Here is a 27,331-nt window from a genome sequence, read left to right on the forward strand (position 1 = left end):
AGATAAATCCAGATCTGATATTTGCAAAATACTGGTCACATGTACTATAAATACCGTGCAAAGACACCATAACACCCGTAAGGGTCTGAGTGTTGGGGCTGCTTTCTGTCCCGCTACAAAACCAATCTGTGAATTCTCACCGGACTTGTGATTGTGTTGCAGGCTGTTTTGCTTTGTTTCTCTCCCTCTACTCGTCTTTCCTTTCCGGCGCAAGTGCAGTTAACACTCCACGCCCTCAGCGTGAAGGCTGCCAGCCAAAGAAAGGCAGAGGAAAGGGGAAAACAAACACAAAATAAATAAAAAATAGGAGGGAGGAGAGGCCGCGTCTGAGGCCGGACCTGCAGCAGCATCACGTCAAACACATGACAAGTCGACAAATAAGAGATCAGCCCTTCACGATCTGAATATCTGGGAGGGGAGAAGCACAATATTTATGATGCAGCGGTTAGCGACCTTTCTGTGCAAAGCCTGCAAAAAAAAAAAAAAAATTCTTGCACATTTGAGGGTTAAGGCAGGGGTCCCCAACACTCGACCCCCCCCCCCAAAAAAAAAAAAAAATACTAATCATTTTTTTTTCCATTGGACCTTCCAGAAAAAAAAGGGTTAAAAAAAATAAATGCACGCACATCCGCTGCCCAGTTAGGTGCTGGATCCAAAAAATTTGACGTTGTAGAGCATACCAAAAAGGAAAGATTTATTTGACATATAACACAAAACAGTTATTCTTGCATGTGTGACGTTTCGTGTAAAAAAAATTGGCTTTTCCGCAAAAATGTTAACAAATATGTTATTTTTCAAGAGAATAGAATTATCGTGTGATCGATTCCTTCCTTTTTTTTTTTTTATTCATTTTTTTTTAAATAGAAAATACAATTACACACAAAAAAAATTCCATCTCTGATTATTTAATTTTTTTTTCGTAGAGTTTGGAAAAAAAATCCTTAATCTGAATGAATGAAATATTCTTTGAAATACTTTGTTCTTGACACAGTTGAATGTGCCGACAACAAAATCACACACAGGACTGTCTCCGAAAATTAGAATATTGTGATAAAGTTCTTTATCTTCTGTAATGCAATTACAAAAACAAAAATGTCATACATTCTGGATTCATTACAAATCAACTGAAATATTGCAAGCCTTTTATTATTTTAATATTGCTGATTATGGCTTACATCTTAAGAAAACTCAAAAATCCTATCTCAAAATATTAGAATATCATGAAAAAGTCATTTTAGTTTTTTTAATTGCAATTCAGAAGATAAAGAACTTTATCACAATATTCTAATTTTCTTAGACCGTCCTATAGAAATGATCAAATGTGGACGTCTGGATGCCAAATTAAAATGGAAAAACACATGTAATGTCCTTAAAACAAGTCCAAATGAATCCCAAGTGGACACTTTAATTTCACAGACTTGGACTTACATTGTGTAAGTTTAATTGTTTTCTTTTTGAGCAATATATGAGATGAGAGATGAGAACAACTTTATTAATCCCGAAGGAAATTGTTGTGCCAGAGTTTCAAGTAAAGAAAACAGAAAAGACGACAACTTGGCATAGTTGAAATCCCCAGAGACGGCAATGAAGGCACTGGGGTGCTGAATCTGGAGTCTTGCGACCGTTGAGCTGATCATCGTTATATAAATCGTTGCATTCAGTTGAAATGCAAAGATTTCTAACCTCCAACATGCTTGAACCGATCCCTGGTACAAAACAAATTCCAGGACGGCCGCGTTTTTCCAAAGCCGATGCGTTTTTCTGAAGGAAATCTCCTGTCTCCGCAGCGACGGCTGGGCCGACCGGGTGGAGGTGGTGGAAGGCTACGAGCAGGAAGCGGTGGGCGGCATCACCGTCAAGCTGCAGTCCGAGGAGGTCTCCTCCTTCGACGACTACTTCCTCAAGCTCAGGCTCAGCACCAACAGCCGGAACCCCTGGTTCCCCGAGTTCTGGCAGTACCGCTTCCAGTGCCGCCTTCCCGGTCACCCGCAGGAGAACCTGAATTACGCACGGAACTGCTCAGGTAGTCCCACGTCCCGTCGGGCGGTTGTGATTTTTTTATTTTGTTTTTTCGCACCCGACTCGGAGCGTCGCCCGCGGGACGGAGCCGAAAGTCTCCCGGAATCTAGATCGCGTTCTTTAATTCTGAATTAAAGTGCCGGGGGGGGGGGGGGGGGTGAGTTTCTCTCCAGGTCAAACCTGTAACACTTATTTTTCTTCCGTATCGTTCATTTCTGTGACTCTTGGCCTTTCAGAGGATGATGACCTAGGTAAATTAAACCCCCTTCTCATTTGCAAAGGCACAACGTTATGAATGCATTTTTCCTTTTTTTTTTATTTTCATTTTTTATTTTTCCTGGTTTCCGGAAACAAAGCATGTTTCCGCTGTGTATTTTTACTCACCTCTCACACGTGTGTGTGTTAAATATATGTGTATATATATATATATGTCGTCTTATACACCCGAAACATTCAAACATGTCCAAAAATGTCCGTCAAGGTGCTTTAGGTTGCTTTAAAAGAAACGCAACGCTCAGATGTAAACATAAAAGTGTTTTAAAGATTAAAAAAAAAAAAGGGATTTTTTTTAACAAAACTGGTACCGTAACATTGACATGGACAATATTTCAATCGCATTATTATCGCGTATTTTATTAAGTTATTGTTAAATAACGGTCGCTGTCGCACTGACTTTATGCTAGCGGTGTTAAATTTGAAATAACCATGAAGATTTTTGCTAACGATCAATTTCAACTCAAATCCCAGCTGGATTATCGGAACGGACATGTTTCAATATTTGGCGTGTATCGAGAAACGTCTTTTTTTTATTTTTATTTTTTTCCAACATCCCATATGATTATAAGTGTTATGCCTTGGCTAAGCTTATAAAAATGAAAACATAAAGGGTAAATATAAAACGATGCATGCGGCAAAAATGGAAAACCATTTGTTTGTGTTGGTTTTTATTTCAAATGAATTGATTTCTACCATTTGCACTTTATTTGTCTTTTTTACTCTAGTTAGATTGAAGCTTAATTCTCATTAACGTCAGGTTTTATATACAGTTATTAGAGTGTTATTTTCTTCCTCATAAGTGTCGATTATTGGCTGTTTTGTCACTTGTTTGCTTTTTTTTTTTTAAAAAAAATCTTATATTATTATTTTGTGTAGAACTCCAGGACGGTGAGTTAATCCCCTTGAATGAATGGAAACGCTCCTCACGTATTTTTATTTTTATTTTTTTTTAATATACGTAGAGGTTAACTGATATTAAGTTTCTATCACGTGCTTTCAGAAAAAGTTCAGTGTGACACGTCATGACTTTTCTCTTCAATTAATCTCAGTTGACCTCTAATATATGAAGCTATTGGGATGTTATCTTCCAGTTTCTTGCATCAGAGTCCGGTGAGAGAAAACAACAATTCGGTCCCCGGCCTCCCTTCTCTTACTTTCTACTCTCACGCTTTATCTTTCTGTCTCACGAAACAGCCCAATAACATTTCCGTTGCATGCTGCGGCAGAAAAAAAAAAACAAAAAAAAAAACAAAAGCGGCTGGCCGAAGCTGGCGTCTCCCAAGACGGCCCTCTTGGATTTTTTGCCTTTATTTCAACTCGCATTTTGTTGCGGGAGGGTTCGGCTGTCGCGCGTCCGATGGATGGCGGCGCTCGGCGGCAGCACGTCCTCCGCTCGCCTGCTGACATCATGATTTCATTGCATCATAAGTGAAGCTCCGCGGCTCAGCGAGGGAGGAGAGCGCTGGAGCCGAGGAGCTGATAAACTAGGTCATCACCAGAAGCTCCCATCGGACGCTCGGCGAGCAGCGGGCAGCTTCAACGCTTACTTTACCGGCTTCTTTATCTCCCCCAGGAAAAGAACCCTTCTGTTTTATTTTTCTCCTTTTTTTTTTTTAAAAAAAAAAAAGATGGTTTCATTCAAACGCAGCCGCTAGCTCGTGCTCATAAAAAAACCATCACCGCCGTGTACGGTATGTGTAAAGATCATCTCTGCATCTGCAAGGCTCAGGAGAAAAAAAAAAAAAAAAAAAAAAAATCAGAAATAAAATAAATACATGGATTAAAACAATCTGAATAAACTATATTTATTTAATAATAAATGAATAAATCCGAATACACGTTATTAATTTAATAACAAATAAATAAATAAACGTAATATAATGTAATCAGTATAAACTTTATTTATTTGATAATAAATAAATAAATCAGCATAAATTTTATTGATTTAATATTAAATAAAATTAAAAATCAGAATAAATCAAATGTATCTAATAATAAACAAATTAATCTGAATAAATTTTATTTATTTAATGACAAATAAATAAATAAACATAAATTAAATCAGAATAAACTTGATTTATTTAGTAATAAATAAATAAATAAATCAGAATAAACCTTGTTTATTTAATAATAAATAACATTTTAAAAAAATCAGAATAAGCTGTGTTCAATCATAAATAATAAATACAAATAATACAATTTAAATTATAATAAAAAATATATGTATAAATAAATTACTGTGCAGAATTGTGCAAATTGTACGTAGATGATGAGAGGTTTGCAGGATCGCTGAGAATTGCAGAACTGGACGGCTCTGCAGACAAAGGTTGCCCTTCTGCAAATGCAATTATTGAGTCAAATTGTATTTTTCTAAGGGTAAGAAAATAGCTATGAACTCAGAGTCATACCGCGCTTCTTCTGTGCATTTTAATGGAATTACGACATCAAACCGGGGTTGAAAATAAGGAAAGGCGACAGAGAAACGCCACAAATACGATAATATCCGCACAAAGATTAGCGAGCAAGAAGTAGCAGGCTAGTTTAGTAGTAAGTCGGTTTTCCGAACGTAAACTATCGGCCGAGAACAGCCACAGTTGCGGATCTTCTCAGGGTTTTTATTTCTAACTAAACTAGAGTATATATGTGGTATCATAGGCTTGGGACAAATGACCTATTTGGGTGGGAGGACTTGTGGGTTAGCCGCCACGTTACGCTCCATTTCCTTAGAATTAAATATTAACCGGGAACTTTTGGAAGAGATCCCGGTTGACAGGTGGTGAAAAGGAGGAAGCGGTGAATCACTGTATTTGTATCGCCTTCAGTTATCAAAAGGTAAAGGACGCTCGCGCATTAGCGTCGTTACGCAAGAAATCCTCCACGGTTAAAACCCTGTGAATCACAGGAGGAGGCGCCGTCGATGTTCAGGGGTCAGGAGATGAACGAAAGAATCCCGGAGCCGGATTATTCGGCGGGAGAAAAGGATTAAGATAGCGGCCGCCTCGTTTCGGAGCGCCGAGTTTTGAAGTCGGGCTCGTGCCGCGGCAGTGCCGCTTGATCCGGAGGAAAAAACTGAGCTTCCCCGCGCTCTCATTTCTGTTTCCAGCATCAGTTTAAGATCCGGCTCACTGGAAAATCACTTCACTCGCTCGATGCCACGTTAAAACCCCATCCTGCGGAAAGCACGGGAATGCAGCGGAGGTTCGGCTTAATCGTAAAAAAAAACAACCGATTCAATTTTTTTCATGGAATATCTTTTAAATTAGCAAATTATTTAGAGATATCAGAATTTTTTTTTTTTTTTTTTTTTTTTGACAATATTTTTTCACTCTCCTCCCATCCCCCAAATAATTGGGGATACTTGCTTATTTTCTAATTATATATATATATATAAGGAAAAGTTTTTTCTTTCATGACCTAGATGTTTTTTCAAATTTATTTATTTCTATTTATTTTGTACGTATAATTAAAGTTTGAATTGAGTTCGCTCTGATCACATCCTTCCGGATTCCCGATTGGTTCACCATCGGCTTCAGCGATTTCTTTGTTTTTCAGCTTTAAAATGACTTTTAAAATCTCAGCATCCATTTTTAGAGACTAAAATGAATTGATTGGCAACTGGAATAAAAAAAAAAAAAAAGCGTGAAGTTGAACATTGAGATGTTGTTTGATGCTTCTGACAGACGACCAGTTGAAAGAAAGAAGCGAAAATACGACAAATGCATGATTGAGCTCTAAACCTGCTGACTGTGCTGCTAGCTTGCATTACACTGAACTGATAGGGTGCGTTTTCACAATAAAATAACAATAAAACGCGCAATTCCATCATTACGCTCACATCCCGAGGTCTTAGATCGCATTCTAACGGTTTTATCCGCGTCATTCTCGGCCGAAACACGAAAAAAATCCGCGTATTTGTAAACAAAGTCAGCGAATCCCGTCTCAGGAATGCAGAAATGGATCGTCTTGTGATGGCAGCAACGTTTTATTCGACGCCATTTTACGAGAATTGCATTTCTTTTAAATCCGTCCTCCCCCCCTGCAGAGGCAGGGAAGCCAGCGTCTCGCAGCTGCCGGGATTTTTCAGCTGTTAGAACGTATCCTTCAGCACCCTATCACTCCTTTGTAATACGTTACATCATGCTAGAAAAAAAAAAATCCCCCCGAAAAACAATTTTTTTTTTTTTGTCCGCATCACATGACATGCTTTCGCTTGCGGCGATGACCCCTCCTTTCCCCCCCCGTCTCCCCCCTCCGAGTTCCCCCCCCCTTCTTCGTACGCCGATCCTGAGTCTTCGCTCTCACGGGTGCAGGTTACGAAAGTCTGGAGGACAACTACGTCCAGGACAGCAAGATGGGATTCGTCATCAACGCCATCTACGCCATGGCTCACGGGCTGCACGACATGCACTCTGACCTTTGCCCCGGCCACGTGGGGCTCTGCGACGCCATGAAGCCCATCGACGGAAGCCACCTGCTGGATTTTCTACTCAAGACGTCATTTACCGGCGTCTCCGGAGAGGACATATGGTTCGACCGCAATGGGGACTCACCTGGGAGGTAGACTCACATGCATGTACACGCTTCTTTTAAATTTCTGCAGAATTTGAAGTCTTTATCTTGTGATTTAAGTCCAGATCGAGGAAACATTCACGCCACGTCGGTGCTTTGAGTTGAAAGTTGCGACCTTCCGAACTCAGCCACGACGTCCCAAAAAAAAAAACAAAAAAACCCAAAAAGTGCTTCTGAGTCGACGGTTCGATTGGGATTGATAGATCGCGTCCCTACATTTGGATTTCATGCTGTATTATAGTTGGGTTTTTCTGGCGTCGGAAATATTCACATGACTGTTTCGCAAAAGAGTACCGTTCCAGTCGGTCCATCGAAGGACACGTCCAAACTGTCCAGCGAGGAGACAAAAATATATGAAAACCACCGCACGATCTGCCTTGACTCACATAAGAACTCTAGTGACTTCCCATTCCTGATCCATAAAGTTTAATCTGACGTGGGTTCACCCTTTGCAGCTAGAACAGCTTCAACTCTTCTGGCAAGGCTGTCCACAAGGTTCAGGAGTGTGCTGATGGGAATTTTTGACCGTTCTTACGCAAGTGCATTTGTGAGGCCACACACTGATGTTGGACAAGACGGCCTAATTCTCTAATTCATCCCAAAGGTGTTCTATGGGGGTCGAGGTCAGGTCGGTCAAGTTCGTCCACAGACTCTATCATCCATGTCTTCATGGAGCTTGCTTTGTGCACTGGTGCACAGTCATGTTGGAAAAGTTGCGAGCATGGAATTGTCCAAAATGTCTCGGTATGCTGAAGCTTTCAGAGTTCCTTTCACTGGAACTAAGGGGCCAAAAACATAATCCCCACTCCGCCAAACTTTGCACTCGGCACAGTGCAGTCAGACAAGTACCGTTCTCCTGGCAACCGCCAAACCCTGACTCGTCCATCGGATTCGTCACTCCAGAAAACGCGTCCCCAATGCTCTAGAGTCCAGTGGCGGCGTGCTTTACACCAAAACTCCAACACTTTGGTGATGTGTGGCTCGGATGCAGCTGCCCAGCCAATGCAGAAAACCAGTTCTAAGAAGCTCTCTTGAGTTGATCTGAAGGCCCCGTGGAGTTTGGAGGTCTGTAGCGATTGACTCAGCAGAAAGTTGGCAACCTCTTGGCACTACCCAAGCGTCCGCTCCGTCAGTTTACGTGGCCTACCGCTTCGTGGCTGAGTTGCCGTCGTTCCCAAACATGTTTTTCTTATACAGCTGACAGTTGGAAAAATTTCACAACTGGATTTGTTGCACAGGTGGCATCCTATCCTGATTCCCATTATTTGGACGGGTGAGCGAATACATTTGGCCATAAAGTGTATCGCCTCTTTGACGCTTTAAATATTTTGTCGCTGCTTCTCGTTCAGCCGGAGTAGTGTTTCTCCAGGCTCTTCAACGTACATTCAAAGCTACCTTTGGGATTTTGTCGCGGCCAAAATAACTCTTATTGGTTCAAGCTGCGATTTCTGAGGATTTCAGTTCCAAGGGCCGGTACCGGAAAAGCAACCTTTTGGGGAAACTCCCGCTTTTCCTTCTCAGCTCGCAACTTTCCGTCGTTTCTTCAGGTACGAGATTATGAACTTCCAGCACGTGGAGCCCGGCGTCTACGACTACATCAACATCGGCTCTTGGCACGAAGGCATCCTGAGCATCGACGACGACATGATCCAGATGAACCGTAGCAACATGGTCCGCTCAGTGTGCAGCGAGCCCTGCTCCAAGGGAGAGATCAAGGTTAGGACAAATCATGTGGCCTCGCAGCTCCACCTAGGATTAAATATACATACCGTAATTTCCGAACTGTTGAGCGCGCCTGAATACAAGCCGCGCCGGCTAAAAATAAACAAATATATAGGTCACGCTTGTCTAAACGCAGCTGGTGTCCATGTTGTACCCTCTTCCCTTGGGCTCATCACATCCGACCAACGAAATACCCGTGAGGCCGTTCAATGCCGACACTGAAGAAGACGATTTTATTTGTTTTAGCGCGCAGGAGGAAGTTCTGGACGTTTTCTAGCTACATTCATGCACCTCTTGCGATAAAGAGAAGTTCTCCTGACATGGCTGACCATCTGTTTGAGTCAATTAGAATGACTGCCTTAATTTCTGGACTATAGGGCGCACCTGAATATAAGCCGCACCAGCTAAAAATAACTACATGAATATGTGTGCATATATAGGCCGCACTTGTCCACATTGTAACATGAGATATTTACGCAGAAACTTTTTTTTTTTTACTTTTAATTAAATACGTACCGGTAACATCCACCAATACGTACTGGAAACGCTGTTTTCCAAGCACAGCCTGTAACACGGTTGACGAAAAGGATGAATAATAAATAAGAAAGTCCATCCATTTTCCATCCCCGCTTTGTCCTACTCCAGCCGATCGCTATCTCGGTCTTCCTCCTGCGCACTAAAACCATTAAAATCGTCTTCTACGAACCAAAATGACGACAACGATAGACAACAACAAGGGTAGAAGTAGATAACAGAATGCAGGATACAGAATATCATTGATATTATCCGTAGAAAATGTCAATATGCTCAAAAATCATGTTTGACGGCAGTATTTTCTGTCGTTTCTACACGAGAGAGGGTGCGGTATTGATCGTTATCGCCCGATCTTTGGTCGAACCAGGTGATCAGGAAGGGGGAGGTGAGCTGCTGCTGGATCTGCACCGCCTGCAAAGACAATGAGTTTGTGCAGGACGAGTTCACGTGCAAAGCCTGCGAGCTCGGCTGGTGGCCCGACAGAGAACTGGAAGGTACGCTCGTCCTGGATCCCTCTTCTTATTTTAATATACATCAGTTAAGATAATATTTGGGCCGCGCTATTAAGGCTATTTAGGAAAAATAAAAGGTGCCTTGTTGCAGAAGTTCCGGACTCACCCTGAAGTGTCCCAGTTGAAAATCGCAAAAATGTCAAAATGAGATTTGGTGACAAACAAGAATAAAAACAAATGCACATTAATCGAGCTAAGAATATTTGTTTCAAATAAATGCTATCGCAACAAATTGAATTCCTAAATATAATTTCCATAAAAATTACCACTGACCTATTCATCCATATTATTTGATTATCTAGCTTAATAAGATAAGATAAACTTTATTCTTTCGTCACAGCAGCGTAAAAGATCAATAAATATGAAAAATATGAATAAAAATAGACAGAAAATTATATGATAACAAAAGACACACACAAATTAATAGAAAAATAACAATAATGGCAACATCAAGGATAAGAATAGACAACAGAATGGAAAAAAACAGCAAAACAACCCAATAATTGTATAATATAATATGCAGGACTCTGTCAGAAAATTAGAATGTTGTGATAACGTTCTTTATCTTCTGTATTGCAATTAAAAAAAAACAAAAATGATTTTTTCATGATACGCTAATATTTTGAGATAGGATTTTTGAGTTTTTTTTAAGATGTAAGCCATAATCAGCAATATTAAAATAATAAAAGGCTTGCAATATTTTAGTCGATTTGTAATAAATCCAGACTGTATGACATTTTTGTTTTTGTAATTGCATTACAGAAGAACTTTATCACAATATTCTCATTTTCTGAGACAATCCTGTGTAATAATAATAATTGTGTAAGATGTGTAAGAATAAAAAAGATTAAAAAAAAAAAAAAAAATGTGTAAAATTTCTTGCCGAAACATCTTCGAGCGAAGAAATTCAACCCCAGTCGCAACAAAACGATGATTTCGACGAGAATTCACCCTGACGTGGACGACCAGGAACGTGTAAGACGGATATAAGACACGGCGTCGGTCAACGTCTACAGATTTTGAAAGAAAACACTAAAAAATAAATAAAAAAAAGAGCATCTTCCTTCGCTTTATTGCGTTTTTGTTTTTTTTTTTTTTTTTAAAGTTGTCCTCCTCCATTGCACTACAGTACAGTTTGTCCTGCCAAGATTTTTCTGCCCATAAACCCGCTCCGTCCTATTTTCATCGCTTTCCCGTGACACCTGAGAGCCATTCATCGTCCCCGCCGGTCGTCCCGATGGCGGCCCGATGGCGGCCCAATGGCGGCCCAATGGCGGCCCGGCTTTTCTCGGCGTTCCCGTGGCCCACTTTCAGAAACCCTTCTGTGCGGCTCAAAGACGAGACACTTTCCAAACAGGACCGCTTTTTTTCTCCGGACACGGCGAGAGAAGGAACCGCCGTCGACACGGAAACGATTTTTCGGCGTTCGCTTTATTTTATCGCCGCGATGAAAAAGGAGGCCTTGGAATCGGACACTGCGATTTTCAAAAGTGGCAGATAAGGAGATTTTATTTAGATCCGTCGGATGATTTACTTTGTCCTGCCGTGTTGCCCCCCTCCAACGTTGGCCGGAGCCCAGCCGGCCGTGGCTGACTAGAAGGGGGGTTTATTTATAGTTGAGCTAAAAACCTACTTTGAGACTTTACTGTATTTTCAAAGGCTGAGATGCATTGGAGTCTTTTAAGCATCCTGGGAGAAAAATCCGGGGATGTGATTTATCCCGTGCGAAACACATATTTGGATGTTTTTTTTTCCTCTAAATGTGTTCATTTATACCCCAAGTGCTGACATTTTTTGTGATCGAATAAAGGCATGATATCATGCGAGTAGTCAATCACAATATATCTTGTATATATATACACAATATATACAATACAATATATGTATATGAATATTTCATTCATTCAGATCTAGGATGTGTTATTTTAGTGTTCCCTTAATTTTTTTGAGCAGTGAGTGTATATCTATATATTATGAATATAACATGTAATATGCATGATAATGAAATAAAATACAATTTAAAAAAAAAAATTAAATTAAATTAGGTTAAATATGAACTGAAAATTTTCATATACTTGTTTTTGTCAGGCTGCGAGCCGATCCCCCTGCATTAACTGGTGTGGAGTAATTTCATTCATTTAGATCTAGGATATGTAATTTTAGTGGTCCCTTAATTTTTCTGAGCAGTTTATATATATATTATGAATATTACATGTATTATGCATGTTAATAAAATGAAATAGAATTAAAAAAAAAAAAAAAAACTAAAATATGGCAAAACAAAACAAACAAAACACAATAAAATAAAATAAAATAAAATAAGACAAAACACAATAAAATAAAATAAAATGAAATAAAATAAAATAAAATAAAATAAAATAAAACAAAACAAAACAAACGAAACAAATAAAACACAATAAAATAAAATAAAACAAAATAAAATATAATAAAATAAGACAAAACAAAACAAAACAAACAAAATGCAATGAAATAAAATGAAACGAAATAAAATAAAATAAACAAAACAAAACAAAAAAAAATTAAATAAGATAAAATAAAATGAAATAAAATAAAATAAAACAAAGTTGAATTGAATTAAATTAAATTAAATTAAATTAAATATGAACTGAAAATTCTCATTTACTTGTGTTTTTTTCAGGCTGCGAGCCGATCCCCCTGCGCTACCTGGAGTGGAGCAACCCGGAGTCCATCATCCAGGTGGTTTTCTCCTGCCTCGGCATCCTGGTCACGTCCTTCGTCACCTTCATCTTCGTCTTGTACCGAGACACTCCGGTGGTGAAGTCCTCCAGCCGGGAGCTCTGCTACATCATCCTGGCCGGGATCTTCCTCGGCTACCTTTGCCCCTTCACCCTGATCGCTCGCCCCACCGTGGCCTCCTGCTACCTCCAGAGGCTGCTCGTCGGACTCTCGGCGGCCATGTGCTACTCCGCCCTGGTGACCAAAACCAACCGCATCGCCCGCATCCTGGCCGGCAGCAAGAAGAAGATCTGCACCAGGAAGCCCAGGTTCATGAGCGCGTGGGCTCAGGTGGTCATCGCCTTCATCCTGATCAGCGTCCAGCTCACTCTGGAGGTCACTCTCATCATCATGGAGCCTCCGGAGCCCGTCAAGTCCTACCCCAGCATCAGAGAGGTCTTTCTCATCTGCAACACCAGCAACGTCGGCGTGGTGGCCCCGCTGGGCTACAACGGCTTGCTCATCATGAGCTGCACGTACTACGCCTTCAAGACTCGCAACGTCCCGGCCAATTTCAACGAAGCCAAATACATCGCCTTCACCATGTACACCACGTGCATCATCTGGCTGGCGTTCGTGCCCATATACTTCGGCAGCAACTACAAGATCATCACCACGTCTTTCTCCGTCAGCCTGAGCGTGACGGTGGCCCTGGGATGCATGTTCACGCCGAAGATGTACATCATCATCGCCAAACCCGAGCGAAACGTCCGCAGCGCTTTCACCACCTCCGACGCCGTCCGCATGCACGTCGGCGACGGCAAAATCGCCTGCAGAAGCAACAGCCTGCTCAACATGTTCAAGAGGAAGAAGAACACGGAGAACGGCAGGTAGGTCCGTTAATTGAGTCTACGAGTCTTGCTCCCGCTGCACCTCAGGGATGCTGGTTTTACTGTAATCACTCTCAAAGGGAACCACCCGTATTCAACCTCATAGCGGATTTAGGTCTGTTGGCGAGTTGGAAAAACAAGCATCTCTGCGTGCGAAGGGACACGAGCCAAGTATCGGGGCGCCTTCGAAACTTCCGCACAACCGAGTCGCGTAAAGTTTTAAATCTGCCATCGTTCGCTAGCTAGGTTAGCAAATTAGCTTTACTTCAATTATATGGCGAGGTGATTATATTTTGTTTGTTTCGTCGTAGCGATGGGAATTCCGGCTCTTTTTTTTTTTTTTTGGAGAGCCGGCTCTTTCGGCTCCCAAACGGCTCTTCAGATTTTTTTTGTTGCTTTAACCCTCGTGCGATCTTAACATTGTGTTTACTTTCCTTGTCCTACGGGTCAAAAATGACCCATAAGACAATCTTTGCACCCTAGTGGTGTACAGCCACTTATGGAAACGGAAAAACAAAAAAGAAGTATCATTTTTTCTAATTATGGGGTCTCTTCAGGAAAAGTCATAAAATTTCAAGTTGGAAAAAAAACAGGTTAAGGTGTTTTTTCTACAGCTAAACATGATAGTGGGTCACTTTTGACCCGCAAGACAATACAAGGGTTAATCGACATATTACCAATAATAATGTAACATCATGCACAAAATGAATGAATAAATAATTTTAAAAAAATGTATTATACTACTATGTTATAATAGCCTTTATTTTTTTCACTCTACAGTGAACTTTTGACTCATTTAAACTTTTTATACTCAGCAACTTTAAAGTCAAGCAACACAGAATCCCTGAAAAACACGCGACTCAACAAAATGTAAATTAAAAATATCTACTTTGCAGTGTAACAACAAATAAACTATGAAATACAAGAATGAACTTTTAGCTTTTTTATACGTAACAAATTTAAGGTGAAACACAGGATCCCTGAAAAACACACAAAATATTAATTAAAATATATACAGATCTACAAAAAATAAATTATAAAATACAAAACAAATTTAGCTTTTTATACACTCAACAAGTTTAGTCAACCAACAACACAGAATCCCTGAAAACAATGCAAAACAACAAAATAAAATAATCAAAAATTGAAAATAAATTAAATATTAACTCTTCAGTGCTATAAATAAACTATAAAATACAAGAACTTTGAACTATTTACCCATCAACTTTTAACCAATTCAGACTGAAACAACACAGAACTCCTGAAAAACACGCAAAAAAATGAATTAAATATTTACAGATCTACAAATAATAAATTATTAAATACAAAACAATTTTAGCTTTTTATACACTCAACAAATTTAAAGTCAAACAACACAGAATCCCTGAAAAAAATGCAAAACAACAGAATAAACCAATCAAAAATTAAAAATAAATTAAATATTAACTCTTCAGTGCTATAAATAAACGAGAAAATACAAGAACTTTGAACTATTTACCCATCAACTTTTAACCAATTCAGACACAGAACTCCTGAAAAACATGCAAAAAATATAAATTAAAATGTGTAAAACAAAAAGAAAAACATCAGCAGTCTCTACTGAAGATTGGGATGGAGAAACACCATGTGCACAGAGACAAAGCCACGCATATTGACCAATCACGTGCGTCTTGAAGGGAGCCGGCTCCTGATTGGTGGGGGAGCCGGCTCCTGATTGGTGGGGAGCCGGCTCCCGTCGCTCACTTCAAAGAGCCGGCTAACAAAGCCGTCAAGTTCGCGAACGACACATCACTATTTCGTCGGTTAATTGAGGCGAACAAAAACAAACTCCGAAGTCGAGTAGTTTCTTGTGTTTTGTCCGCGACGGATGGATCAGCCACGGGTTTGACTTACCGTCGTTTCGTTTCGAGATCCGTCGGCCGTTGGTTTCGTCTCCGCGGACAAACAGGCGGCGTTGGGACTTTTAGCTAGAACTACAACGCTGCTCGGCAACAACCGACAGAACATCGAGCGGCCGAAGTTGTGCGAAAGTTCGGCGCGATTTTCGATGGCGCCGGACATCGGAACGAGCTTGACTGATTTTTTTACACGAACCAGAAACGCTGTTTCTTTGTCTTCACTTTTCTGGGTTCCTGTGAAGTAACAGTCGTCTTTATTGTTTTCATAGTTCTAATGGAAAGTCTGTGTCATGGTCTGAACCAGGTGCAAGACATCCTCCAAAAGGGGATCACATGTGGCACAGACTGTCAGTGCATGTGAAGAAACAGGAAGCAGGTTCCAATCAGATGGCCGTCATCAAACCATTAACTAATACCTACCAAAACACAGCCCTGGAATTCTCAGACCTCAGCACAAAGACCTTGTATAACGTGGCTGAGGAGGACGAGGGCGAACCCGTCATGTACAACCCTCCCCCCATGACGGCGCGCGGGCAAACGCCCGCCGGCGGCCTCTCGAAGGACGTGGTCGGGGAGGTGGAGCTTTACGCTCCTGAACATCTGCAGCAAAATAGCATCGTCCCCCAACATGTCGTTCTGGAGAACCTGCAGGAGGAGGTCGGGGGAAAGTCCCGCCGCGACGTCCTCGAGTTAAATAACGCGATTAGCGCGCCGCAGCGCGCGAGCAGCGGCATGCCGGTGTACCACCAGGCCCACATGATCCAGCGGGAACCCGTCCTGCCCTCGCACCTCCACGCCTTTAACGACGAGCCAAACTCCCCTCTGGAGGAGGAGATGGAGAACGAGCATTTCGGCCTCCTCCGGGGCTACTTGTGTAACGACGGCCGGATCCCGGAGGACGAGGAGCCGGTTCGGGTCAAACCGGCCGCGGAGGAATCTCTGGCGCTGATGCCTCCCTCCCCGTTTCGAGATCGTCCCTTCCCCAACTCGCCCGTGTCCGAGTCCATCTTGTGCACGCCTCCGAATCTGACGTACGCTTCGGTCATCCTCAGAGACTTCAAGCAGAGCTCCTCGACTCTGTGAGCTTTCTACGAACTGTACAATATCGCAGAGGAACGTCTCATTTTGTAGTCTGACCTGTGTTTTTTTTTTTTTTTTTTTTTTTTCCCCCGCTTTCGTTAGTGAGTAATGAGGCGCCGCGTTTTTAACTGGGTCCCCGTTGTTTTACGGGACTTTTTCAAGGTCATATTCACCGACAGTCTAGCTGGCGCTAAATGCTAACGCCCCTCCCCGCGGACGAGCTCAGATGAGGTCGGCCTTTTCTAACCATTACACCGATTAAACACGATATTCATTCGGAAATTGGACCCTCTTGATCGAAATGTACAAGAGACAATCGTTTCTAGAAATACACTGTTGAAGTGTATTTCTACACGCGTATTTTACGAGTTCCCAGGTTTTCCGGGACGTGTGAGAACCCTGTTCAAGCTCTTTTAGACGTTGCCTATAAACATTACAAACATTACGAACTATTACAAACGTACGGTATCGTACTATGCTACCATAAACTTCGATAATAAACTAGGACGTCCGCTTGTGAGAGAAACAGTTACGACCATCCGTGTGAGTGCTAACATTAATAATCATTTAAATAGATTTATTTGATCAATAAGGGACGGAACAAGCAGATGACTTCTTTTCTAAAACTTGATGTTGAACCTAGTTTGTATGTAAAAAAAAAAAAAAAAAAAAAAAAAAATCGATAAAGTATTTTATAAAGTCACAAAATAGGGGTAATTTTTTTTGTATAGGAAAAAAAAAATTGCGGTTTCATGTCATCGCACAAGATTTTAGTAAATACTTGCTTTGTTTACCTACGAGCCTGACAGAGATGAAGAACATGCTCATATTTGTAAAAAGGAAGCCGGACAGTAGATCTTGTGAAGTTGAAACGGTAAAAGCCTCTTTGCAAAGTGCTGCGCTTCCTTTTCTTTTTCTTTTTTGGACTGAAAAATCCCATTCACACACACACACACGCACACACACACACACACACACACTCAACCTACATACATCGGTACTAAAATTCCCATGTCGGCGGAAATCTGGACTTATTTTAGTGGCCAGTCTTTGTCATGCGGAATGTGTTTCAGGAATATCCCGAATATCTACTATTATTTATTATTTATTATGTTATTTATTTATTATATTATTATTTATGTATTTATTTATTTATTTATTTATTATTTTATTATATTTATTATTATAAGTTGTTCTTATTCTTATTCTTATGATACAGTTTCTCTTTGTTTATGTAATGAACTGTTCCTCTTAAAAAAATACATGATGAATTAATATTAAAAATGAATATTAAAAAAAGAATTGATGAAATGACACCCTGAAAATATTGTTGTCACGGTGGGATTTAGAAAATGTATTGTTAGCATGTAAAAGAGGAGGTATAATGTTTACAAGGCTATTCTGGTTATCAAATCAATCTTTTTAATTTCGCCTTTTTTTTTTTTTTGCTATTGTTTTTTTTGTTTTTTATAGAAATAAGAATAGATCGTTTTAACAATGTCACCAGATGTTTTCTCATCCAAAAGTCATTTCGTTTTCAAATTTTGGAGCAAAAAAGTTACTTTTTCATTTTTTATTTGCCTGTTTTTTTTATTTTTGAAACCCACTGTATAAAACCCCCAGATGTGAGAAAAAAAAAGCGCGGGGCGCATAAACACAAATATTTATCTGAGCGTCTGACACCCCTGACTTACATCTCAGGTTCCCAAATTGCAAATTTCAAGCTTGCTCATAAAACCCTGCACAGGTATGAGTTGTGGTGTTTATCCTCCTGTCTGATTCTCAGCTGAAAAAAAACAAATTTTATTAAAAACTGAAACCGTTCCTCGAGGCAGAAAATGCAGAATATAAAATAACCGCGTAGGGAATTTTTAAATGTGAAACGGCAGCCGACATAAAACCTTGACGTTCGACGGATACGGTACAGACCGGGAAATCGGACCGTATCACGAATGTAGCAAAGTTCCACGTCCAAGTGCCATGTTTTTCATTCTTTTGTATATTTAAGTCGTACAATGCTCTTGAAATGCACCATAAACAAGTCTCGCATTTGTATATTTTATAAGTACGCATCTAATTTCATAGCTATATAGAATATTGTGCTTTTTAAATGGCATAGATACTCTTTGTTTGGTGAATGTATGAATTACTGTATGTATTATATTTGGGTATTTGGGGGAAATATGCATTATATACATGACAGTATTAGAGTGAATTCATTAGATGTGTATGCTTCTATTGTGCAGTTGTGTACACTGACAAGTAAGCTGTAAAATGTGATAAAGTGCTCCTGTTATCTTTAATATTCTGAATAAGCTACTTGCGGCCTGACATATACGGTGCGGTATAGATTAAGTCTGCAGTTTTAAACACTATTCATTGTTGAGCATTTGAAAGGACATTGTCTGACTGGAGTAAATTAAATATTTTTATGCTTTTTGTCTCCTGTTGTTCGTGGTAAAAAAAAAAAAAAAAAAAACCATCCCTGCGGTCGTCCAGTCTTGGTCAGCCTGCAGCGGTAACTTTTCGAAAGGTCAAAGGTTTACGGCTTCAGAAACAAAAACAGAATGTGAAAGCCAACCGACTGCATTGAACGACACACAACCGGCAAAAAATAAACACACAAACACGAACTCAATAAACCCAACCGGGTTTTCGCTCTGCACCCAAACTGTTATTCGGGTTTCGAAAAGACGACCATAAATGCATTTTATAGGGAGAGGATGACAAATACACAACGGGGGATTATGAATCAGTGTGTGTGTGTGTGTGTGTTTTTGATGAAGTTGTGCGGCAGCGGGCTGGCAGGTCGGCGCTAATGTGGACTTTAATGACAGGCGGCTCAGAAGTGAAGAAAGCCAGCATTGAGCTCATGGTTATAAATGTTTTCATAAAAGAAAATAAGCGCCATTATAATAATCTACAACAAGGTCGTCTCGAAAACAGCTGAGCGTGACGTTATCGCGGTTTCGTCCATGAACATCATTAAAAGCGACCTTGCGGCCGGCAGAAACAGAAAAGCAGAAATGACTTCATTCCTTGAGCCCGCTGCGACTGAGAACAATTGTTTGATATTTTTACAGCAAGAGACAAAAAAAAAAAGCAACTCAAGATTTGAGCAATTAGCTGATGTTCAGGATCTCCAATGAACGCAATGCGTGTTATTGTTATCCATGTTATCCATGGAAACGATATTTTATTTATTGGCTTCTCATTTGTTGCATAGCATTTTAACACATTTAGCATTTAGCACAACTTTGTCCTTGGAAACGATCATTCCTGGTTCGATAGCCTGTGGCCGCGTTGTTGGGCAAAACCAGGGGTCGGCAACCTTTAACCAAAGAAAACACTGAAGCCGCAATTACTTTTTGACGTCTAAAATAAAGGTACCACTGTATATATTGCGTTTTATTACCTTTACACTTGGTATAAACAAGTGTATAGTGCAGGGGTGCCAAACTCATTTCTCATCGCGGGCCACATATGGCCTAGGTAGATGTCAAGTGGGCCGGACCATTAAAATAATAGCATATTCAACAATAAATAACCAAAATATCATGTCTTTCCTCTGTTTTGGTGTAAAGAAGTACAAGGACATTAGAAAATCTTGGAATTTAATGACCAATCCCTTTTAAAAACATTTCATGAAACACCTCATATTTCCTTAGACAAAAGTGCAATTTACTTCTATCATTCACATGTATGAATCATGAGATCTCACTGATCGTACAAAGGCACAAAACTTTAACAAGTAATTGGTATTGAAAAACATAGTAATGCACTTTAAGATTAAATGAGACTTATAAAGAAAGGGATTTTTAAACCATTGACACATGTGCATATAAAATCTAAATTGAATCCCTGCCTACACCCTCCAAACTAAAAAGTAAATGTGTAAGGATTGGAGTATTCACCTGTCCTGTAAGTGTGTAAACTTCATCCATGAAACATGCATACTCAAACAACACATAGTGAAAATGTATGGAGTTGCATCATACTAGTTTGTAGTGAAGCTGGTGACTTAACTTTAAATTGCACATATTCGCTAGCAATTAGCTAGCTGGCTTTTACCGCTGCGTCACTGATTTCTCGGCTTTGGGTGAAAGTGGACGCTGTTTCCTCAGACCCGCCAGCGATTCGTTGATCTTATCTCTTCTCAGTCGTCTTTGCAAGCTGTCATATTTTTCGCTCTGATGAGTCTCGTAGCGGCGCCGTATATGATATTTCTTAAATACCAAAACTTGTTGCAAACACGCTAAGCACAAAGGTTTCCCGTGCGTCTCCGTAACTAAATAGGACGTAGTCCATTTTTCTTTGAAAATTCTACACTTTTTAACTACTTTTCTCTATTTTGATAACGACATTTTGGCTAATGAGGGCGTAGCGGGGAGGTAGAGAACAGGGTAGAAACAACGTCACAACAAGCAGCAGGTGGTGCATTGATAACGTCTGCTGATTGGTCCGTCTCAGTGATCCGGATTGTCGTCTACTCTGACCAAAATAGTGCGCCTCCTAGCGGAAAATTCTCGAATTGCACTTAATTAAAAAAAAATAAATCCTTGTCTTTTATGCATTTTTTCACTTTCAAATTATCCTACGGGCCTGGTCGAATCCCCTTGCGGGCAGGTTCCGGCCCGCGGGCCGGATGTTTGACCCCCCTGCTGTAGTGTGTTGCTTCTGAAATTCAAAACGTATTACAAAGAAAATTAACTTTTATTTAAGAAATGAACTCATTTTGAGCTTTGGGCTTTCAGAGCGTGTAGCGGAGCCTTGACCTGAATTTAAAAAAAAATCGTGGAAAAAAAAAATCACTGTGTCAGTAAACAATAAAAAATAAATATTTGCAAAATATCTTCATAAATATTTATTTTACCTGGTTTATGGGACTTCTGCTCCTGAACTTCTGCGCACAGCATCTGCAAATCGGGACTTCCGCGAGTGTGACGTTATTTTGAGCGACGAAAAATAATAAATATAATTTCATTTGACATTCCAAGATCACAATAATCTTCCAACTTAGAACTAAAAGTTAAAAAAAGGAATTAATACAAATGAAATACACCTCAATTAAATATTTATCATTTATTTTCCCAAGCCACTCGGAGCCGCGGGCAAGACGATGGATTTAATGCATCGGTCAAATTCGGCTGAAAGTGACAATTAATGTCTCTTTGTGGAGGGTCTCAGTCATCCCATTTTAAAGTAAACAGAAATCAGTTTTGAAGATAAATTTCACGGGTCGGGAACCAAGGCTTCCGAGCACGTCCGGGTCATAAATCAATTTTATCAGATAGCCATGTAGTTTATCCGCTTTAACACTTGTAATTGAAAAGATGGCGAAAAGAAAAAAAGAGGATGATTAACCGTGCATTCCAGGCAGCGTGGACGGAGGAATTTGCATTTTGATCTGCTGTATGTCTAATATGCAACGATAAAATTGCATCGATAAAGCGGCGCTTCGAACAAATTCATGCAGCACCAGAAGTTGCATTAAAAGTAAGACACATTTAATTTGTTATTCATAAAAATACTATATGGCTCTGAATGAAATATATTTCGAAATATTCAGCTTTTGTGTCTCTCCCGGTCCCTGGTCTGCAGAAATAAGGTCTATAAGCATTTAATAGAAGTGTATTTTATTTGTGTTTGTTCCTTTTTTAATGCTTGTTCTAAATAAGAAGATTATGGTGATCTTGAAATATTAAAATAAAATTATATTTCTTATTTTTCAAAATAAACATATATTTGGGGCCCCAATTTGCAGATGCTGTGCACCGAAGTTCAGGAGCAGGAGTCCCATTAACCAGGTAAATAAATATTTATGAAGATATTTTGCAAATATTTATTTTTTTATTGTTTACTGACAAAACGATTATTTTCCCGATTTATTTCTAAAATTCAGGTCAAGGCTCCGCTACACGCTCTGAAAGCCCAAAGGTCAAAATGTTCAAAATGTGTTCATTACATAAATAAAATGTAATTTTCTCTGTAGCACTCTGGATTTCATAAGCAACACACTACACACTTGATTATACAAAGTGTAAAGGTAACAAAACGCAATATATATACACACCGGTACCTTTATTTTAGACATCAAAAAGTAATTGCGGCTCCCAGTGTTTTCTTTTCCGTGCAAACCGGGTCCAAATGGCTCTTTGGGTGTTAAAGGTACCACCAGGGCAGTAACACTTCATGTGTTAGCGTAGCCCCGTTAGCATAGCAACCCACATTGGACCTAATTTCTGCAGATCTGCACACAACCCCGACCGTCCCGAGGTGCATCTGTGCTGCTTCCACAACCTCACTACCTCACTCTGCTAACTTTTGTTTATTTTATTCTTGTCATTGCTATCGTCGCTTTATTTATATTGTTGTTTCCTTCTGGTTGTGTATTTTTTCATCCTTGATGTTGTCCGTTATTATCCCTGATGCTGCTGCTGTCTATTTATTCGTGGATGTCTTGCTATCTACCATAAGCCGCGACTTTTTTCACTTTTTTTACTTTTTTCGCTAAAACATTTATCCTCGTCACATCGGACCTATGACCAGGAAATTCTGAGTTCGTGCAACTCCGACACCGAAGAAAACGACTTTGAGGAAGCACGAGATAGTGATCGGCTAGCCGGTGCGGCTTATATTGAGGTCGCACCTCAATGTAAGCCTCAACTTTTTTCACTTTTTTCGCTAAAACGTTTATCCTCGTCACATCGGACCAATGATACGACCGGGAAATTCTGAGTCCGTGCAAATCCAACACCAAAGTCGACAACTTTGAGGAAGCCCGAGATAGCGATCGGCTAGCCGGTGCGCCTTATATTGAGGTGCGCCTTATATTGAGGTGCGCTTAATAGTCGGGAAGTTACAGTATTCATATTTATTTACTCATAAACTGTTACGCTGCTCTGACTAAAAAAAATGTGTCCCCTTTTGGGATAAATAAAGCTTATTTTACCTTATCTAATTCTTCAGTTTGCAAAATAAGCTACTGTAATGTAGACCCACAGGTCATTGGAACTGAACACGCCTCTCAGTTGCGAAAACAAGAAGATTTCAACAAGAATTAAGGTCATTCTTTTTCATAAAGTCAGTGACAGGAATCCATAAGCCTTCTGCCGAGGATGCCTTTTCTGAAGCTGTGAAAAAATGCAGCTCGAAGGGCTCGCGTGCGGCGACAAGCAGGAGATTTAAGAGGACTTGATGGTGCTATCAAGAAGCGGCGGTGATCTTTGCTATTACAAATAGCCGCACCTTGGCGGCTGCCTTACAGCGGACGCTGGCGGCAAATGTGAGGTGACAGGCGGGAGACCGCTGTCCTACCTGGACGGCTTCTTTAGTGACAGCAGCCTCCTGGGACGGATCCAGACATTGGGAGAAAAAAAAAAAAAAAAAAAAGGGAAAAGCATGCAGTCGAGCAGCGCGTGTCACTGACAAGAACCATGTCGTTTGCGAACTTTTATTTTCAGGACAAGAAAAATAACGATTTGCTGTTTGACTGACATTTCTATAAATAATGAACGAAAGCAGGAGCAGAGGTGGACGGGTCCCGCCGAAGAGATGAAGGTGACAACATCTCATTAGTCAAACTAATACATGTCAGGTCAAGTCAGGTCGACTTATGCATCCTAAATTCCCCACAGGCTGTATTATCTGTACAAGGTATGCAAGGTATGAATAATTCGCAACTGGGAAAACATGGAGGGGAACTTCGGGCAGAGTATTCCGGCATATTATTCTGAAGATGGGAGCTGAGAATGTCCAAAAGTCTCAAAGTTTACGAAAGCAAACCGGTATGGAGACGCGGCGCTTCTATCAGGCACGACCAAAGTCCGGCCCGCGGGCCAAACGTGGCCCGTGTTCAAATTAAATAAAACGAGTACCGTACTAAAAGACTAAAAGTCTCAGTTATATGTGCCATTACTGTATTTAACAATAGTGTATTTAACATAAGGCGCACCTGATTATAGGGCGCACCTGATTATAAGGCGCACCTGATTATAGGGCGCGGGTTTTACATACAATCCACACTTCCCCCTTTAACGTTCTCATGGTGTCCTCTACCACGTCCGCCTTACAACAGCAACACACACACAAGCATACAAGTGTGCGTATTTAAAAATAGAGCAAAACTGAGTTTGGTATTCACATGTTTTTATCGGTAATCGTCATCAATTAAACCCGTCGAAGTCCTCATCCTCTGTTTCTGATTTGAACAGCTGCGCTAAATCTCCATCAGATGATGGCCTTCAGTTTAAACTGTGCTTCGTAAGTGTGTCTTCATTATTAATTCATTATTAATTATTATCAATTTATCATTTAATTTATTAATTTTTTTGGCATTTTATTTCAACTGTAAAATCATTGATCATTATATACCGACTATATATTTTATGTAATCATCCATACAAAATTAAACAAAAGTGAAAAAATAAGGAGTTTCTAAACTTAATATGGATTGAAAATACCGAAGGAAAATTGCAATTTAAATTTTTGGGCATTTTATTTCAATTGTGAAAGATCATATAAATGTACCGGCATTATTTCGTATGTAATCATCCATACAAAATTAAACAAAAGTGAAAAAATAAGGAGTTTCTAAACTTAATATGGATTGAAAATACTGAAGGAAAATTGCAATTTAAATTTTTGGGCATTTTTTTCAACTGTGAATGATCATATAAATGTACCGGCATTATTTCGTATGTAATCATCCATACAGAATTAAGCAAAAGGAAAAAACTGAAAATACTTTTTCAATTTTATTTTCCACGATGTTGAAATATTTATTGATGCTTAAAATATTCAAAGACAAAGTTCTGAAGACACAAATGCTTTTCGTTAAGGTGTCACCATTATGATCTTACTTTGTTAAGTATTTGTGACAACATACATTTGCCTGGTTGACCTTACTCCGCTGAAATTTAAATATTTCAACCATAACTTCTCGAAAAAAAAATCTCATTATTCCATACATCTGATGGGTTTCTTCTGTGCTTTTGTTTTGTTTTTTTTATGTTTATAAATTGCATATGCTCCATTTTGCCTCACCTCTTGCACCCAAAATTCGAATTCCACCAGGTGATATGGACTTTAACACCGCAGCTGTAAAACCCAAAACAAATCTAAATAATAACACACGGCAACAACTTGCCAAGGTTGGGGACGCTGATTCACTTACGTGAACAGATGCATGTGTTTCTAAATCACATTTCCCCTCGCCATTTATGAGACAATATAAATATTGATGGGGCCGGTGGCTTTGCCCGTCCAATGAAAAGCGCCAACATTAAATAGCGGATAAATAAATCCAGCGTCAACAAATCACAACCTTGTTTCTAATCCAGTGGCTCTGCAGATGCTGCAGATGGTTGCCCTCGAAGGGCCACGTGTAAGATTAAAAGCGTTTCTTGTCACATGTACATTGTAGAAACGTTTTTCGCCGTATGGTGAAATTCCTACTTTGCTGTCCGCAGCGCATTGGGAGATGTGTTTATAGGAAGAGTGTAAATATTATTATAAATCTGATTATAGATATCAATATGAGCGGTGCATTGAGTGCAATAAGACATTTGAGTGCACTCACAAAATGCAGGTGCAAGGATGAGCGCTATTTAAGCCGTAACAAAATGTAATGTAAAATATATGTAACTACAGTGTACCCTTTCGCATTTTAGGATATACAGGACTGTCGCAAGTTAAGAATATTTGTTTCGAATAAATGCAATCGCAACAAATTGAATTCCTAAATATGATTTCCATAAAAATTACCACTGACCTATTCATCCATATTATTTGATTATCAAGCTTAATAAGATAAGATAAACTTTATTCTTTTGTCACAGCAGTGTAAAATATCAATAAATATGAAAAATCTGAATATAAGTAAAGAGACAATTATGCGATAACAAAAGACATACACAAACAAATAGACAGCGGAGAGAAAAATAACAAGAACAGCAACATCAAGGATAAGAATAGACAACAGAATGGAAAAAAACAGCAAGACAACCCAATAATTGTACAATATGATATACAGGACTGTCTCAGAAAATGAGAATATTGTGATAAAGTTATTTATCTTCTGTAATGCATTAAAAACAAAAATTACTTTTTTAATGATATTCTAATATTTTGAGATAGGATTTTTGAGTTTTCTTAAGATGTAAGCCATAATCAGCAATATTAAAATAATAAAAGGTTTGCAATATTTCAGTTGATTTGTAATAAATCCAGACTGTATGACATTTTTGTTTTTGTAATTGCATTACAGAAGATAATGAACTTTATCACAGTATTCTAATTTTCTGAGACAGTCCTGTATATTACGCTCCCCACACTCTTATACAGTACACTAAAAACTTTTGGATAATTGTACAATAAACACTGAAATACAGTACAAAATGTACTGTAATTTATAAATTATAATTATATTAATCATAAATTTATGCATTTTAGTTTAATTTTAGTTTAATGTTACTGTTTTTTTTTTTTTTTCTTTTTAGGCTAGAATATGGCTATTTCATTCTGAAAAAAAAATGAAATACTGCAAAAAAAAAAAAAAAAGAATGATAAATCGCCAGAGCCATATTACAAAAAAAATCTGCAGGGTGCCAATGCCCAACTGCGAAGTAGCGAGGGTTGAACTCTGAATTTATTACCAAAATCCAAAATGTTACATTTGCATTTGGACTGATGTTAAAAAACAAAACAAACAAAAGAAAAAAATAGTGTTTTTGGATGCAGTTTTTGCGAACACACGCTGTTGCCATCTTAGTTTGGCTTTTAATTCTTTGACAATTTATTTTTCCAGAAGGCTAAATTTTGCAAATTTAGCTTCGCATTTGTTGTCAAAATGCTGATGCCGATCGTACTCTTTGACGCTGCCTCATAACACAAAAGACAAACCGTTTTTTCTCCTCGAACCACAAACATACATTTTTCCTGAAACAGCCTTCCAGTTGCATCCACTTTGCTCTTCTTGGACATTTTAGGATCATTTTTATCTATCGGCACGAACTGTGGGAAACGCAGTTTAAGGTCAATGTACGTGTTTGATTTATTTTAAGAGATTCTCGCGGGCCACATAAAATGAGGTGGCGGACCACATTTGGCCCGCGGGCCTTGAGTTTGTGTTCCA

The 27,331-nt window shown here is 39.4% G+C and overlaps 1 protein-coding gene across 1 annotated transcript in view; it reads left to right on the forward strand.

Moving 5' to 3' along the window:
* grm1b (glutamate receptor, metabotropic 1b) overlaps positions 1-18,633 on the forward strand; it is a 35,034-nt gene extending 16,401 nt beyond the window's left edge. The window contains exons 4-9 of the mRNA XM_086157567.1: positions 1,788-2,023; positions 6,606-6,852; positions 8,412-8,580; positions 9,488-9,614; positions 12,292-13,219; positions 15,387-18,633. Of these exons, the coding sequence (XP_086013693.1) occupies positions 1,788-2,023; positions 6,606-6,852; positions 8,412-8,580; positions 9,488-9,614; positions 12,292-13,219; positions 15,387-16,200 (2,521 nt within the window). The 3' untranslated portion in view covers positions 16,201-18,633. The remainder of the gene's footprint in view (positions 1-1,787; positions 2,024-6,605; positions 6,853-8,411; positions 8,581-9,487; positions 9,615-12,291; positions 13,220-15,386) is intronic.
* Positions 18,634-27,331: the final 8,698 nt, after the last annotated feature.

This window comes from Fistularia commersonii, chromosome 1, assembly GCF_037954325.1.
Source record: "Fistularia commersonii isolate RoL2024-O1a breed Wild chromosome 1, RoL_Fcom_v1.0, whole genome shotgun sequence".
In the NCBI taxonomy this organism is placed as follows: domain Eukaryota; kingdom Metazoa; phylum Chordata; class Actinopteri; order Syngnathiformes; family Fistulariidae; genus Fistularia; species Fistularia commersonii.